The 17,945-nt window shown below is 43.6% G+C and overlaps 2 protein-coding genes across 4 annotated transcripts in view; one reads left to right on the forward strand and one right to left on the reverse strand.

Annotated features, from left to right (window-relative positions):
* Nucleotides 1-786: 786 nt before the first annotated feature.
* gmpr (guanosine monophosphate reductase) lies at nt 787-8,229 on the forward strand. The gene is made up of 9 exons (XM_085791587.1): nt 787-1,017; nt 3,402-3,521; nt 3,915-3,998; nt 4,135-4,308; nt 4,409-4,490; nt 6,282-6,388; nt 6,913-6,955; nt 7,078-7,237; nt 7,329-8,229. Exons 1-9 carry the CDS (start codon nt 931-933, stop codon nt 7,507-7,509), a joined length of 1,038 nt encoding a protein of 345 aa, XP_085647713.1. The 5' UTR covers nt 787-930; the 3' UTR covers nt 7,510-8,229.
* Nucleotides 8,230-12,467: 4,238 nt separating this feature from the next.
* atxn1a (ataxin 1a) overlaps nt 12,468-17,945 on the reverse strand; it is a 90,814-nt gene continuing 85,336 nt past the window's right edge. For all 3 annotated transcript variants that reach the window (XM_085791583.1, XM_085791584.1, XM_085791585.1), the window contains one exon: nt 12,468-16,651. In XM_085791583.1, coding sequence (XP_085647709.1) covers nt 16,061-16,651 — 591 coding nt within the window. In that variant the 3' untranslated portion in view covers nt 12,468-16,060. The remainder of the gene's footprint in view (nt 16,652-17,945) is intronic.

Here is a 17,945-nt window from a genome sequence, read left to right on the forward strand (position 1 = left end):
ACTGAAGTGTTTTGCAGTTTATTTTTCTTTTCTGTGGTTTGCATGGTTGTGGTTACGCTACTGCAGAACAAAAGACAGATCAGCAGGGAGCACTGACTATTGAAAATAAACACAGCTGATTGTGTAAAGATGGATATAAAGACACATACACAAAGACACAACAAGGCATTTCCTTCAGGGCCGCATCCTAACCACATGATTAATTCATGACTTTTCCATTTGACTGTGCTTATCAGTGCACAACCTATCTTGCTGCTTTTGTCTGTCTTCCTGTGTCTCCACATCCCTCCCTCCCTCTCTCTGTTATTCTACAGTCTCTCTGTCTCTGTGTGTCTCCCTCCCTCCCTCCTTCTCCCTCTCTGCCCTCTCTGCTGAACGTTTAGGGAGCAATGCCCCAACTGGACAGCAGGTGTGCTCTTAAGCACTGCAGCATGCAACCCACTGCAGTGCTGCCATGTGTGTGTGTGTTTGTGTTTAAGAGAGAGAGTGTGTGTGTGTGTGTATGTGTGTGTGTATGCGTCAGCAGCTGGGACAGCCTGCCTGGCGCGCCTGCCAGCTTGGCCACTGCTGCTCCTGCCACTCTGCAGAAGGAGAGGGGGGAGAGAGAGGACGGTGGAGGAGTGGAGGGAGAAAGAAAGCAAGGGGGACAGAGAGGCAGAGGGAGAACGAGGGAGAGAGAAAGAGAAAGAGAAAGAGAGAGAGGAGTCCAGGCCCAAATAAAGCCATGGGGGCCGGGGCTGGGCTGGGCCCCCCTTTGCTATAAATACGCTGGCCGCCTGGAGGTTCGGGTTTGGTTGCTGGGGTTTGGGACCAGCGACCACCAACACTACTGCTGCTGCTGCTGCTGCTGCTGCTGCTGTCTTCCTCAGGGGAGTCTCCTCGGCATACTCTTCATCCTCATCCTGGTCATCAGTGTTCTGGACATTCAAGATGCCTCGAGTGGACGCAGACCTCAAGCTGGACTTTAAGGATGTCCTCTTCAGACCCAAGAGGAGCAGCCTGAAGAGCCGCTCAGAGGTTGGTGCAGTTAATTACCTGTGCTCTGATAATGTATTACGTCTACAGTTAAATCAGCCCACGGCCCCTCTCAGGAGGAGCGTAATCTGTTTACTGTTGCATTCAGGAAGTGCACTTTTGCTTATGCCTCTATTACGGGTGACGCAATAGAGACATGTTAACCATTTATATATAGGGGTGGATAGACGAGTGGGGGGTGGAGGGGTAGAGGCAGCAATCTGAGGCCTTCAGACCCTGTTTGCTTCTGACACTGACTGACGAATTATGTCTTGGTATAGCTGAAGAGTGCAGCTCAGCTCAGTGTAATTCTATATTGTGTCTCCTCGTTGTCATGTGTTAGGCAGCAGGTGTACTCTGTTGTACTGCATGGGCATGTAACAGTGAAGTGACCTTCTTAAAGGACAGAAAACAAGGTTAGCCCGTGCCAGACTGCAGCATAAACAAAAAGAGACTGCCAGCAGAAGAAGACAATAAAAGGAAAAAGTCAGAGTCAGAGATGAAACTGAGCAATTATTGTCATTTTGAGGAGGTTATCGAGGCCACGCTGCGTCCAGCACACACTGACTTAGCCCTCTAAGACAAAAACAATCACCTCCTTGTTTATGCTTCTAGCTTCCTTTGACTTAGCTCTGTGTCACTGGATCAGGGGACTGGTACCAACCCAAGATCCCAGCGCACGCTGCGGTGGCACAAGATGGAAGGTGGAAGTGTGTGGGAGTGGGCTTTTGAGAGGTGGCGAGCAACATGAGACACCGGAGACTTCTGCGAAAACATTTTTAAAAATAGTACTGTGTGTGGTACAGTCAACCAGAGCACATTCCATACCCCACCACCACCACACACACATATCAGGATAACTGATAACAGCTCAGACAACAGCAGCAGGTACTCCAGTGCAGAGCCTCTACACTTTATCCCTTATGTTGAGCGTCTCACCTCGATCTTTACATTACATCAAATCATCTTTTCTGTCCAGATATTAAGGTGCAGTGGGGGAATCTTTACAGAAAACACCAAACAGTACTGAAATCATTTCAGATGTCTGTGGTCTGCACAAAGATGATTGACTGCAGCACACCGAGTGCTGCAGCCAAATCTAATGGCCCATGCACTCAGAAATCATCCGTATGTTGACATTCTGCCTGCCCTTGTTTGAGTTATTGCTGCCTTTAACAGGAGCAGAAAGAAAACCTGCCAAAGTTAAGCTCAGTAGACATCCACTAAGTCGTTTTCAGCAGAGACAAGGGGTATATGAACATCAGGGAGGAAGAACTGCACCAGAAACACAAGGCTGCACATGTATCAGGCACAAATGCACCACTATGAAACATCTCTTCAATTTTGACCCTGAGAAGTTTTCTGATGTTAAGTCCACGATATATAAATATTCAGACCATTCATGTGTGTGTGTGTGTGTGTGTGTGTGTGTGTGTGTGTGTGTGTGTGTGGATAACTATCTGTATCAGCTTGGCCACGTGTTTTGGGACTCCCAACCTAAATCTGTAAAAACCAAACATCCAACACATCTCAAGGTGACACAAACTGAAACCTGATGAATGACTTTTCATGTCTGTTACTTGGAATAAGTTCAGTTCATGTATCATATCATGATTTACATGGTGACTAGACTGGAACATCCTGCTGAGTCAGTGTGTTGCTGGGGGACTGAAAGAAGACGCCTGTATTGATTTGCTGCAGCAAGAAAATGGATACACATGACTGGACGCTCCTCCCTCCTCATCTATCCCATCTTTCGCCACTTTCCCCTTTCTCTTGTCATTATGAGTTATAGTTGTTGTGGCTCTGGAGGTCACCACACACAAGCTGCTGTGAGCTGGACTGGATGTACATACACACCTTGGCACAATTCCACAAAAGCATTCAACACTATGAAACTTTTGGAATGATCTCTATAAGGACTCCTTTTTGAAGACTAGAAAGTAGCTTTAAACACAATTTTTATTCCATTTTGAAATATAATTTGTATAGAACATCTGGAAACTACTCAGCAGCTATTAACAATCCAGTTGTTGCAACTCACTGGAAGAGCATTTATTTATAGTTGAGGGAATCTTAGCTATGGCTCGCATCAGGACTACAGACAAATACTTTCCTGTAAAAGGAGCAGCTGGTGTGAGCGCTGCTTGTTTCATGTAGCTTATCACATTACAGCCACCAGCACAGGGCTAAGCTAACCACTGGGTCTAAATGATTCAGTGCATCCCCATTATGAGCACACACAGACTCAGAACATGAGCCCTGTGACCTGAAAATCTGCAGCGTCAGCATAGGGGGAAAAAAAAAAAAAATTGCCGGCCACATTAATAAATCTGTGCATTGTTCATACAATAAATGTCCAGAATAACTTGTCCCATCACCCACAGGTGGACCTACAGAGGACCTTCACATTCCGCAACTCCAAACAGACCTACACCGGCATCCCCATCATCGCTGCCAACATGGACACCACAGGAACGTTTGAGATGGCACAGGTCCTTAGCAAAGTGAGTTAACACAACTTGGATGGTTGAGAAATAACTAGCAACATTGTCAGTGTGCGTGTGTGTGTGTGTGTGTGTGTTTGTCTTTCCACCAAGATTTCTGTATTTGACATAGGATCACAAAACAAAAGGCAGATGCTGTGAGGAGCCCTGCATGGGGAAAACATGAATTAGCAACCTTGTCCTAGAAGAAGTGAAACATCTGCTTGCTTTGTTTTCTTTTGTATGACTTGGGACATCAAAATGTCTGTAATCTTTATTTCAAAAATCTGGAAAGAACTGAATGATTTAGATTTAGATTTAGTTTTTCACTGTGGCTTATAGGAGGAAATATCAAAAATAAAAACTCTTGTTGCTGTTGTTTTATGTATTCCTTCTGTTTGTCTGCCTCTGCAGCACACACTCTTTACAGCTATTCATAAACACTACTCTGTAGAAGACTGGAAAAACTTTGCTGCTAATCACCCAGAATGCTTAGAGGTAAGAACACTCTTTGACGGTTTTTTATTTAAATAAGCAGCTTGTGTCTCAATACCAACACAGTAAGATGATTACACACGTTTTATTGATAAGGGGCCCTTTGCCCGATAAAGATAATTCTCACTCCTCCTCCCAGCATGTAGCTGCCAGCTCAGGCAGTGGCATTGCAGATCTGGAGAGGCTGTGTGCCATCTTGGAAGCCGTCCCTGCCCTCAAGTACATTTGTCTGGATGTGGCCAACGGCTACTCTGAGTACTTTGTGGAGTTTGTTAAGACGGTCAGAGGAAAATTCCCCAAACACACCATCATGGTAAGTGAGAGAGTACGCCCGCCTTTGCCTGGCGGTTGAGTCTAATGGTATGTTATGTATCCAAGACTGTGTGTCTACCTCAGTGTGCTCCGACCTGCAGGCTGGTAACGTGGTAACGGGAGAGATGGTGGAGGAGCTCATCCTCTCCGGAGCTGACATCATCAAAGTGGGCATAGGTCCAGGTGGGTGGCTGAGAGTGTCTGCTGATTGTTGCCCTTTTAGCCAACACGGAACTTCACAGACCTCACATACTACAAGTGGCCGGAGCTGAGGCGAGAGATGAGCCAGAGGCAAAGAGACAAGCTGTTAGGATGATTTCACTTCAAATTGTGCTTGAACCTTAAACAGATTTAAGGTTTCTCTTTTTGGTGTGACTTTACTTGTATAAATGTTGAACAGTGGATCTCCTGGTTTCTAGTGAATAGACTCAGAGTGCCTCTTGCTATCTATACATTACAGAGTCACTGTTTTCATTCAACCACTGAAGGACTTCTCGAGTTGCTGTAAAAAGACTAGAACATTTACAAGGTACTTAGCCTTTGTTAAAGCAGCAGAATGGAGAATTTAATAAAGCATTTTAAAATTACTCAGTCTCCCAGTGAGCACCAGGCAAATTTCCTTGGCATTTACATACTTCTATTAAATACAGGGTTGCCAACTTTTGGTCCTGGGCTGGAGTGAGATTCTGTTGGCGGCGGGGGGGGGGGGGGGGGGGGGGGGGGGGTTTGTCTATAATAATAGTTATGTTTATTGTAGTTTTTCTGTCACACACACACACACACACACACACACACACACACACACACAATACCTGAGTAGGCTAGAGGTGTAATAGGTGACCAAATACGTATATCCCTCTAGGGGGGTCTGGGGGCACCCCCCCAGGAAGAAATTGTGATTTTAACATGTATTTGAAGCATTCTGGTGTACTCTGAGAAGAAAATAAAGGGAAAACACAACATTTGCTTCAGATAAGAGGGAAAAAAGCAGATCTGTGGTTCCTATCATTGTATGGCTGGAGTGTATGAAACTGGTCTAATGGGGAGCTGTGGCTTTTGGCCTGGACCAGCCTATTGAGCCTATTAATATATGAAAGGACAGAACAGACATGTCCTGTGATTTTCAGTCTTCTATTACAGCCTGATGATACAAGTCAGGTCCTGAAATGTGTGTTTCTCTTCTGTAATAAACATTCTACATACCCATTCAGAGTTTGCAGGTATGGCCCACGTGCATGCATGCGCAGTTGCGCACACACGTACACACAGACGTACACACACACACCTGTTGCTGCGCTGTCTCTCTCTCCTCTGCTCTCTGGACTGAGCTGCCTGGCTGTACTTTTGTGCTACCCAGTCTGCATCTTGATTTTATAGTTTTCAACGGACTGGCCCAACCAGCCCGACCGCAGGCGTCAGTTCGAGCCGCGTTCAGTCCGAAAACATAAGTCGGTCAGGTCAGGTTGTGTCTCGGGCTTCGCTCTCTCCCTCTTTTTTTTGGCCATCGGATTCGGACCAAGTCGGGTCCAGGCTTCAGCACCGTGCCGCTGTTGGGGGGTGGGGGGTCGCGGATCGACAACTCCCCGTCCTACTGTGCTGTGATCACAGGCCTGAGCAGCCGTCCAATCGACACGCGGATAAGCATCACGCACACCAATCAGAGAGCCTATTGATGAGTGCCAAAGCTTGCTTTAATTTTTTTTTTTTTTTGCCAAATCGCTTGATTTTGGCGTGAGAATTGTTTGAGTGGCGTGAGAGCGTGAGACAGGACCTAAAAGCGTGTGACACACGCCAGATGCGTGAGAGTTGGCAACCCTGTAAATAGCTAGTGCTGCATGAGGCAGAAAATGTTATAGATCATCTGGTGCTAGTTTCTCCCACTTTGTCCCAGACAGCAGCAGCAATCACACAGATGATGACAGTTACATGAATATGGACTTCTCTCATATATGTGTTGTGAACTGTGTCTTGCAGGTTCTGTGTGCACGACAAGGATCAAGACAGGAGTGGGCTACCCACAGCTCAGTGCTGTTATTGAATGTGCAGACTCAGCCCATGGACTCAAAGGACACATTATCTCTGTAAGTCCCATATGAATAAAGTACAACAGACAATAAGGGGTAGACTGAGTTACTGAGGTTAGTATTACCTGTATTAGAACACTGGTGGGAAACAGTCCAACAAAAATGTCATTAGTCATGGTCAAATTAGACTGATATGTATTGACAAAATATCTGTCCATCCCATCAATCCAGAATACATAAGGTAGTAGCAAACAAATAATAAACAAGGACACACATCTATGTAAATCAAAATATAGCCTGAGAAATGTTATCTTTAATTTAATGTAAATAGTTGTAATATTCTCTAACATTACAGTAAAGAACATGAATGGACATGATGTTTTTAGGTCATTTTTAAGGTTTCAACAGGAGCCTAGAAATACAGTGTTGATACCAATAGTAATACTGGGCTGTAGCCACTAGGGGGCATCCTCAGTCTTCACAGACTGGTCAGATGAACACTGAAGAAGCTTGACTTCTGACCTGTGATTTCATAGTTCAAAAGCAGGTGAATGATTCATGTGTATTTTTGTTCTCTACAGGATGGTGGCTGCAGTTGCCCGGGAGATGTAGCTAAGGCCTTTGGTAAGACACACACATTCAAACTTCCTGTGCTTTTTGTTGTTGTTCTTGTTTCCACTGTAAGTCCCAGATTCAGTGTTACAGATCTAACCACCTCCACTTCTCTTTACCTTTTCGCTTCTCAGGTGCAGGGGCTGACTTTGTGATGATGGGAGGAATGCTGGCAGGCCACGACCAGTGCACCGGGGAGGTCATCGAGAAGAACGGCAAGAAGTACAAACTCTTCTACGGGATGAGCTCTGACACGGCCATGAAGAAATATGTGGGTGGAGTTGCTGAATACAGGTGAGAGACTGAGAATTCATAATCCGGACAAAGAGAATAGTGCATAACTGAAAAATAAATAAATAATATTTTTAATCTGTTTGGCTCTCAGGGCCTCTGAAGGGAGGACAGTGGAGGTCCCCTACAGGGGAGATGTGGAGAACACCATCCGTGACGTGATGGGGGGACTACGCTCCACCTGCACCTATGTGGGCGCTGCCAAGCTCAAAGAGCTGAGCCGGAGAACCACCTTCATCCGTGTCACGCAACAGTCGAGCCAAATGTTCATTTAGTGGGGTGTATGCTTCCACACATATCACACACACAGGCTGCATAATCATACACATCATGCATGTGTTATGCAGATTCTAAATATTCAATGGTGGGACATGGGTGTGACATATTCAGGAGGAAATCCACTCTCACACACACACACACACACACACACACGATCACCCAACCTGTTTCTCTCAGGATATCTTCTGTCAGAAAACTGTTATTTTCCTGCAGGTTGTGATTAAAGGCAACTCAAAGTTTGACTTGAAACATTCTCCCAGAGGCATTGCAGCGCTCCAGTCGACTTAATCCCACAGCGAGTGCGTTTACATGCTACACAGACATGATAATAGGCTACTGATTTAATTTTTGAATGGGCAATGTGCGAATGCCATGCTCCAGTTGTAAACAGTCTGGATAAATCATTCCCAGTTCTGGGAAATGGGAGTAGGAGAGCAAGACTACTGAGGCATGTGCACTTCAGATCTAATCTTTCTAAACACTCTTTTAACTTGTGTATTTCTACATAAACAGCACATCAAGAATGTGAGCTACGTGAAACACATCCTATGTAAACACACTCAGCAGGGGGGAGAGTGATGATCCTGCTGAGAACATTTTTGACTGAATGCGGAAAAATCAATATGCAAGTACCGGAGCTGATGTGGCCCTTTAATTGTCACTGGAGAAATCTTGTTGCAATAAACTGCATGCAGAACCCTCTGCTAATATCCTCACTGATGTCGATCCTTCTGTGAAGCTTCTCCATAACATGACAATCACAATGACATACAGCTCATACCTCACTTTACATTTCCTACATGCCTGCACACAACAAGGACATGAAGAAAACACGACTTGTGTATTTGAGATGGAACACTCTACTGTGTGTCTGTGTTCGAGTTTAGTCGCATCTGAGTCTTCTTCCTTGATTCCACTGTGCTTGACATTTTAAAATCAAGGACGTCTCAAGATGTGTGCCCTTCCCTGCATTAAAGAACAGCTCTCCTGTGCTTTAAATAAGCAAATTCAGGGAAAGGTCAAGTAAAGCAAAGACACAACTGAATCAACACAGTAAAAGAAAACTGCAAGTGTGAAATACAAACTAGACTTTAAACAACACAGTTATTTCAAACGAAAACACAAAATGGAGGTAATAAAACCAAATAATCAGCTGATGATCATTGTGTCTCCTCTCTCTGGTTTGCAAACTTTGGATCTGTTTGAATGTGCACCTTTGGAGAGTGGATGCAGTAAAGTTTAGGTCACACATTAAATACAGTGTTGCTGTGCAGCTAATTACTTGCTTTAGAGAACGATGGTGAGACACTGAAACACCAGAAGTTCTTGGATTTGCTGCTCCACATGTACTGAGCTCCAAACACAAACCAAACAAAATCATTACTAAAACCTGGTGTTTACATATCCACTGCAATCATTTTCAAACTACATTCTGCATATGGCCACAATATCCGCCTTTACATCACACTCAACATTTGTATCTGTATGATTTCATTACTCCAGTGGAAAATGACTTGAGTTTCTTGGAGCTGTTCAGAATGATAAAATACAGATGTGCTGTTTTCTCGCACTCGAGTGGCCAATATATCCTCAGCGAGGCCAAGAGATTTATTTTGTCAGCACAAATTTTCATGTACATAACTATACATTTGAGAGCAACACAGAATTTCCATGACATTTGAGCTTTTCCAACCATTGTTCCCCTCAAGGTTGACGACACAACAACGGTTTGTTATGCAGCCTGTTATTCACTAGAGGGGGCTGTTGTTTGCTCAGCTTCAGCCCTCAAACAAATGGAGAAAAAAATCTCATAGTTAATAAGAGATAGGTTGTGAAATGAGATGGGCTTTCACCCATATCATAATGTGGTGCTGTGAAAGGGCATGTTGGGGTGTACGTTGGTGTTGGTGCACAAATAAAGACACTGTTGCCCATTTTCTTCCAGATATGTCAAGGTTTCATTTTCTTTTTTCAAAGAGGTGCATTTGTACAGTTGTCAAATACATACACCAACAGGGTTTCTCCATTGCTATAGAGGAAAGGGGTTGTGAGACACAGGGACTTGGTGAGTACAATATAGTACAAACAAGTTGGCTGGGAACTGCTGCAGCTCCGTGCAGGCCAGACTGTCCGTGCAGGTCTGTGTTGATGTCCGCTCTCTGCCACCATCCCATCGGCCACAGAGTTTCAGTTCGGTGCTTGGTGTTATGGAGATAGCAGAGAAAACATAAAGACAGCCTGGTTTCCAGCCTTGGGGCTGAATGTTCAGAACAGGGGGAGGAATCAACTGAGCCACAGCTGACAGATAAGCTCCGCCCCCTCCTTGGCAGTGGGCAGGGTCAGAGGTCACGAAGCGTACAGTCTGTTCCCTGCTGAAGTGTTTGTTGCCTTGCACAGAGAGGCAGACTAAAGACGTTCAGTACACTGAAGAGAAATCCAAGCCATCTCCAGCATAATACACAGAATATAATAATAATAATTCATAGTTAATTGTCAATAATGACATTAGTTAATCATATCAAATTATATGTAATAAATGTACATATCTTATAACCCATATCAAACAGCCCACTTTGTAAATTGATTGGGGTGAAACTAAACTGTTACGTGGGCCTCTACAAGTTTTTTTTTTTTTTTCTTTCTGCCTGAGTTGGTTATCCAGCGCTATGGACATTGACGAGACATCATACAAAAAAGAGAAAAAAAAAAGAAAGAATGAAAAATAAAGGAATCCTGATCGAATTCTGTTCACTTTTAAAACACGACAAAGTGCCAAAAAACACATCCTTTTTGCAAAATTAAAGTACAAACATCAAGAAACAAAGAGCACACATGCCTTTTTTTTCTGATCGATAAGTCAAAGCTCACACACCAACATTCATTTTTATTTGTCAAGTTGTGCAAGAAGCCAATTAAAAAAAAAAAGACATTAGCAGTGTTCCTCCAGTGAGGAAGCTTGTCATAAAAACTAAACAATGACACATTCTCTACATAGTTTTAAGTCCCCTGACATTATATTGAGTGCTACAAGGAGACCAAAAACACAGAAAAAGCTCCTGCACCAAGGATAATGCAACGACGAAGGCGACAACAAAGCAAAAAAAAAAAAAAAAAAGGGTTTGTATGCACCGTTTTCACACCACAACCATACCGAGCTGTGCCGAGGTTCTGACAAACATTATCTGCCAAATTAGGAGTCAAAAAAAATTTTGCGAAGACAAAACAAAACCCAATTAACAGCACAGTCCTGGTTAGGCGGTAAGTGTGGAAAAGACTCCAAACAAACCCGACACAACAAAAGAAGGGATGCATTCCATGAGAAAAGGTTTTCCTAGTAGAAAAGAACCAAGGAATCACCTAACACCTCGGCCCGTTGGACCCAAGAACGCGCCGGGCGCCAAGCGAGATGGAGCACAGACAGATGAACACAAGGTTTACGGCAAGGTGATGTGCAAAAACTTAAACTGAGCCATCTCTCTGTTTTCATCCTTATTCACCCATTTTTTTTCACTCTCATTCTCTCTGTCTGTTTTGAATGAATGTTACCCCTAGGGAAGGTATCGGTCTGAGACAGAGGGGTTAGACCAAGCCCATCCTAGGATTAGAAAGTGCTGAAACATTATCAAGTCTTTTACATCTACTTACATGTGCATCTCTGTTGGTTGGTAGTTTCGTTTTTTTGTTTTTTTTTGTTTTTGATTTTTTTTTTACAAAAAAAGTGGTCCCCACTAGCAATGAGGTTTCTTTTTTTTTCTGTGGGTCTCACCGTGAACCATCGAGGGTCAGGGTTTATGATCTCACAGACAATTAGAGGAGAAAATGCTCCGTTACGCGCACACACACACACTCAAACCCTAACACACTCATACACACCTCAACACCTGGTGTACATAAGCACACATACTACACACATGACACATGGTGCAGACACACACACACACACACACACACACACACACACACACACACACACACATACAGAAGAGACGTGACAGTCTCCCACACACTCAAATTTAGGAAGGCCGCAAGGATAGAAGGGAAAGAGAGGTACGGACAAACTCTCCATTGGTTTTGTTTCTGTTCGCAAACATCCTGACTTGTTTTACAGATGTGACACACATCAGCAGACAGTAAAATACACAAGCCATTAACAAGGATGAGACACTGGAGAAAGACTATGCTACATACACTTGGCACAGCAATAGGGGAGGGGACAAAAACTAAGTATTGCACATTGTGGTAGATTTCAAGGGTTGGAACAAAAAAAGATTCAACTTGGGTCATCTTAACAAAATTAAAACTACACCTAACCCTCATACGTTGTTGCTGTGAGGTGCCGTTCCCTCTCCTGCATTCAGAATGTGTCTACATGTCAGATTGCTTTAGTTTCAAAGTCTATTATTAAGCATGCATTTCCACTGAACTACTATAAACACACAGACCTGTATAAGCTAAGACCGAATATCAAAAGATGTCATGAGGGGAACAGACAGTCCAGGCCAGCCCTGCGATATCCAGGCCAGGCCACACTGAAAGGTAGCTGACGGTTGTTGAGGGTTAATCGATTGCTTTGCCTCAGGAGGAGGTGCTTGTGAGGCTGGCTGGCTATGACTGGGTACCTGAAACAAAGTTAGCGAGGTCACTACGGGAATCATGGCAACAAGGCAGGCCTGGGCCGAGTCGAGATGTCTGCTGGTTACTTCGGGTGCGTGTGACACGTGACATTAGCTCACCTCTAGCGTAACAACAGAGTTTCTGACTCTGACCGGTTCGGGGACAGAGGAGGAGGTTCTGGGGGTTATGACCAGTTACTGCATATATGAGACACTTCCCTGAAAACTAGCAACTGCTGTTGCAAACTGCAATTTGTCTTCTTCTTAATGATTAAGGGAAATAGTGTTAACTGAAACAAAGTGTTTCAGGTTTATTCGCTTCTAAAAACTTTTTTCTTGTATATGACAAAATTGTGTTTTCACTATGGTCAGAGAGGAGGAGTTTTTGGTTGTAATGCTAGAGGATTATTATTAGTATTGTTTATTGCAGTGAATTTCAGTGGAATTACTCGGCGAGCATATGAGTGTGTGAGTGTGTGTGTGTGTGATGAGAGTGCCTGAATATTGTCATACTATTGCTTTCTTACATAACCAAAGCAACGACAGCATCACTTGCCTTTGGCTCATTAAGTCTTTTGTTTTATTTTGTTGTGTTACCTGACCGACAGTAAAAGTTTGGATGGTTTGAGTGGCTGACAGGTTTGCTTACATGTTGTGATTTTGCTTTTTTTTCTCCATTTATTGGGACGGGGGGCTTGACAAGAAAGAAATAGGACAAGTACTTACATTAAAACACACACACACACACACACACACACACACACAGACTGCAAAACAGGCATACACACATACTACTAATAGATGTTTCCATAGAAAAAAGAAGAAATGAAAATGCACTGCTGTGGTGATGTTGATCTGAGAAACCCTGTTTTATTATAAAAAATAAAGCATTTTCAAATCTCACATGGGGTCTACTCATTCACTCACCATCACCATCCATCTGCCCATTGATTCAGCCACCTACTGATCCATTCTGAGCACACATGCATCCTGCCATCACCCTGCTCAACTCCCACCACCTGAAACAGTGCTGCCCCCTGCACAGTTAGAACTTACTGCTCTGTATTTTCTTTTTTCTTTTTTTCAAGGGGGGGGTGGGATGAAAATACAACCGATCCACTTTACTGCGGAGGTTATTACTGTGACAACACCCAAATACAGAGGCTGAGTAGAAAACTCAGCAGATGTGCCTGCAGGAAGTCACCACTTCTCCACACAACGTAAATCGAAGCGCAGTGCGTGATCATAGTGTAGTGTTGCATGCAGCATGAGAGAAACACTGACATGTGACATGGCACCCTAGCATCATGATGCATTTGAAAACAACCAATCTCATTTTGTTTTTCTGAATGTAAATCAAACTCGGGCAAAGAACAGGAATTATGTTCATGTTTAAGAACCTGAAATAATGTTCACTTGGACAAGTGAGAGCTCTGAATGTTGGGGTCTACCCAGCAAGCACATCTGTTGAGGTAACTGCTACATCTTAGCAAATTAGGGTTTCAGCTGGCTGACAGCACAGGCCGTGTTCAAAAGTGAACCCTAGTCCCTACACCCTGCACACCCCGGTCTCAACGGCAGGGAGAGAGTCTCCTTGAGACACACACTACAAATGGTTCATCTTCAAACAAATTCAGTAGGCAGGCACATGTTATAATTCAGCTATGCTCATGTTGGGAGAAACTCAATGTAATTTGACCTTAACTGCACTGATGGCAGAAACCTTTTTTCCCTCTAATATGTGATAAGTGCCTGTTGAGGAACTAAAAAAAAAAGAAAAAAAAAAAGAAAACCCTGGTCTCCTCCAGTGTGTTACACGGTCTAGGGCTCCTTTCAGGACAGGGCCGTCAAAAATCATGTCTCCACCTAACTCCCTCCTCCTGATGTGCAAAATGCAAGATTCTCTTAAGTAAAAGACTCCAAGTAGAAACACTGGACATTTAGCATTGTCTATATATCAAATGACTATATCCTTTTCCTATACACAGTATACATATACTCATACACAAACTCACACACATACACAAACACACCACAGAGCACTTTTCTGTACATCTGTACTGTTAGCAGTGTGCATTAATCCAATGTTAGTCCACTAGTGTCTTTGCAGTAGGGACAGTATGCACCAAAGAACATCTGCATTCATCGAAATGCTTACCAGCAAATACAGTACATATTATAGGTCATTGAGTCTTAGGGATGGTCTTAACTGTTTTGTGTTTGTGTAAGCATGCGTGTGTATGGACAGAAACAGACCAGCATCATGCACACTCGAGCATACACGCATACATTACAAATATATGACACCCTTCAAAATTTCTGGCACGAGCTTCTGATCGTTGCTCTCAGTCTGTTAGAGAATATCAGTGGGATATTCCAAAGCCTTCTCCTCGTTTCTCTTCTCGTGCCAGATCCTAAACTTTCAAAACACATTCCAATACTTTTCCCTAACTTTTGTGTGGCTGACCGGCTGTAGAAGCACACATGCTAAAAACCCTCACATTTCCAATTCCTTTTTTTTTTTTAACCATCTACTAATTAAAATTTCCTCCAATACTTGTCACATTCATCCCTTTCTTTGTGATCCCATGGCACTTCCGCTCCCACGTTACCAAACAACCCCATCACTCTTCCAAAAGTTTCACCTTTCCAAAGTGCTGTTGCTACTTTCTACCCTTGTCTAAATAAAAAAAAATCTAAAAACATACAGTACTGCGTAAATAAAGAGATTAAAAAAAAAAAAAAAAAAGTCGGCTGTATGGTGAGTGTGACAGGTGTGTTAAGTGCTTTGAAACATCCTGACCCTCTCAGAGCTGACATGCAGACTCTCTAGGTTCCTCTCACAAAGCCTTTCCGGAAAAAAATATAAAGTAATTCATCAAAAAACAAGGAGGATTGTATGTAGTCATCCTCTTTAACATTTTCTCAAAGTGAAGTTCGCCAACCCAGTGTGTTTTCACTTGTATGCATGTATTAGGTTAGGGTATCTCACATTTATACATTAACATTGACCCACCTAGGTTCAGTCTAGGACTAAATGACCCCTGATTAAGGTTTTTGATAATCATTGAAAACAAATAACTGCAGAGAAAGAAGACAAGGGGTTTAAGAAAAAAAAATTAAAAGAAAAATACAAAAGATGAAAGTAAAGACTCCACTGTCATCAAACTGAACAGAGTAAGTGTTGTTCCCTCTCTCGTGTGGCACACTGGCACTACTTGATGACATCACAAATCAGGTCTGACGCATTCTGATGACACTGTGAGCAATGCATAACGCTAAAGACATGGAGAATGGCATTTTCCCAGCACCCTCTCTGATTAAGCATATGAAAAATTGAATGATTTATCCACAAATCCTCCATGCTCAGGATCAGCTGACATTTTATTACTCCTGTGGCTCAGTGTAAAACCACTGGCATGGCGAGATGTGGTGGGAAAAGAGTTTCCATCCAGGCAGCCTCACTAGCAGTGCACAGCGAGTGGAATCACCGTCGAGGAACTAACCATGCACTAATTCAATTTGAAATTTACACAATGTGTAAAGTGCAGCCAGCCAAGCAGAGTCATCAGGCGTTGCTCCGGTGTGCCACACAGCCACCAATTAACATTTAGCACACTTCACCACTCCCTCACCGTAAGCTATCTCATGAAAACCACCAAAACGGCATCGATTGCTTGTGTGATATCAAATATCCACCTATAAAAATGTGTTATAAACTACATGGACTTTAATGTAAGGTGATACCATGTAGGGTAAAATTTACCTCTACAGTACAGTATTCAAGATAGAAAAATAAAAACAGAAAACAAAACTTTAAAACCGAGACAAATGAAACATTAATGTGGGCATTCATGTTTTTTTTCTTTGTAGAATCCTTTTTTTGTTGTTTTTTTCTCTCTCCAAATCCCTAGGGTTATTGACAGTCCTGCCTTCACTTGCCAATATTTGACCTTCCCTCGATGCTGACTTTCACCTCATGAGGGATGAAGGAAGGTTTGGGCAGGGTCAAAGGTGGCTCCTCTTCTGATTTTTCTACTTTTCGACCTTCAGGGGCAGACCACCTCCGCTTCCTACCTCCTGATGGCTTACCAGAGCCAGCTTCCGCGCCGCTGGCAACCTGACCTTTAGAAAGTGACCCTCTTTCCCCAAACATGAGATCCCCGTTTTCCACATTGTTTCCCCCTCCACTCCCACCGCTGCCACGCTGGCTGATGCCATTTTCCCGCTCGCTGTGCCGGGAGCCTCCACTGCAGCTTTGGGGAGCGTCTGAGACGGCTCTGGGGGGTTTCAGGTGCCCGTGGCTGGAGGCTGGGACAGAGGCCGGGGCGGCCATCTCCAGGGGCTGAGACTTCTTCAGAGATCCATTCCTCAGGTTCTTGAGGGTGAGTGAAATACACACATCGCCCACGGAAAGCTTGGTGCAAGGCAGCTCCAGGAGCTGGGTGGTCCGGTCCGGGCAGCATGAAGACCAGCCTTGACCAAAGACGAAGAAGGGGTACTCCACCAAGACCTCCACACTCACCTGGAGGAGGAGGAAAGAGGGAGGAGGGGAGGAAGGACGTCAACACAACGACTCTGCGGTACAAAATCTTTTAAAGAAGTTTATGATGTCAGTCTGTGTTTCACAATAAAGTTACACCATAACTCTTTCAAGTACTCTTCCTCAGAACTAGACTCAGGGGTAACTTGAGTTATAAAGATGTTTACCAGGCAGGGAAGACTTAATGGAAGAAGTTGCAGTCAAGCAGTTTTTTGCCTTCATAAGACGGCAGGCAGTAGGAAAGCTGGAGCTGACAGGAAATAAAGAACGCAAAACAGGGGATGGACTGCAACCAAGGTCCCTGACCAGACTGGAGCTGGGGACATCACGGTCACATGGCCAGTGCCCTAAATCCCTGGGACATGAGGACGTCCCTTAAGGAAAGTTTCAAAGGATTTAAAGTAAGCAGTAGTCTTTGGAAAGGAAATGGTGACTGAGGCTCTGACAAGGACTGAGTGAAAGGATCTCTGGAATAACGAAGGTTCAAAAAATACAGTGGTTGAAAAGTGCAACACATAAATTAGTCTCTAAAGTGACTGAGGCGTCATGTTGACCCTGACCATTTTATAAGCCCGTCTACCATTCACCCAGTCCAATCAGGGACCTTTGTTGCACATCACTGCTCTCTCTCTCTCTCTCTTTATTTCCTGTCATCTCTGTGCTGTCTAATAAAGTGCCAAAACACCCTCAAATCATGTGAAAAACCACGGTTTCATAAACCCAATCAATCCTGTGCGAGAAGAAGCAATCATGAAAGAAAGGTTAAAAGCATCACAAATGCATTCAGAATTGTCTGTGCTTTGGAGCGGCGGCACAGCTTGACTCCTGAAACCCTCAAGTCCTCCAAGGTAATTTGGTAGCATTTGTCATTCTCTCAGTATTATTAAAACGTTAAATGTATCTAATTTTGAAATGTATCTCAAGTGAAAGTCTAGAGCACTATTTCAATATAATGTAATACAATATAAGTAAATACAATGTCCAGGATGAAATGACAGAGACACATCATTGTCCAAACAGAGACAGAGAGATAGCTGCTTGTGGAATGAAAGACGTTTTGGGACATGCAGTTTTTCAAATCATTTATGTAATATCTCAAACTCTGATGGTTATACTCAGTATAAAGTCACAGCTGGACATTGTTGGCACAGGTAGCTGGATGCCTTGGTAACATTTTCAACACAAGGCGACGTCAGAGGCGTTGGATGCTGCTGCTTTTAGCAATGACCAAGGTCTGTACTGTCATTTATATGTGTGACAGAAGAAGGACATGACA

The sequence above is a fragment of the Trachurus japonicus genome, chromosome 11 (genome assembly GCF_045865225.1).
Source record: "Trachurus japonicus isolate A0001 chromosome 11, Traja_1.0".
NCBI lineage: Eukaryota > Metazoa > Chordata > Actinopteri > Carangiformes > Carangidae > Trachurus > Trachurus japonicus.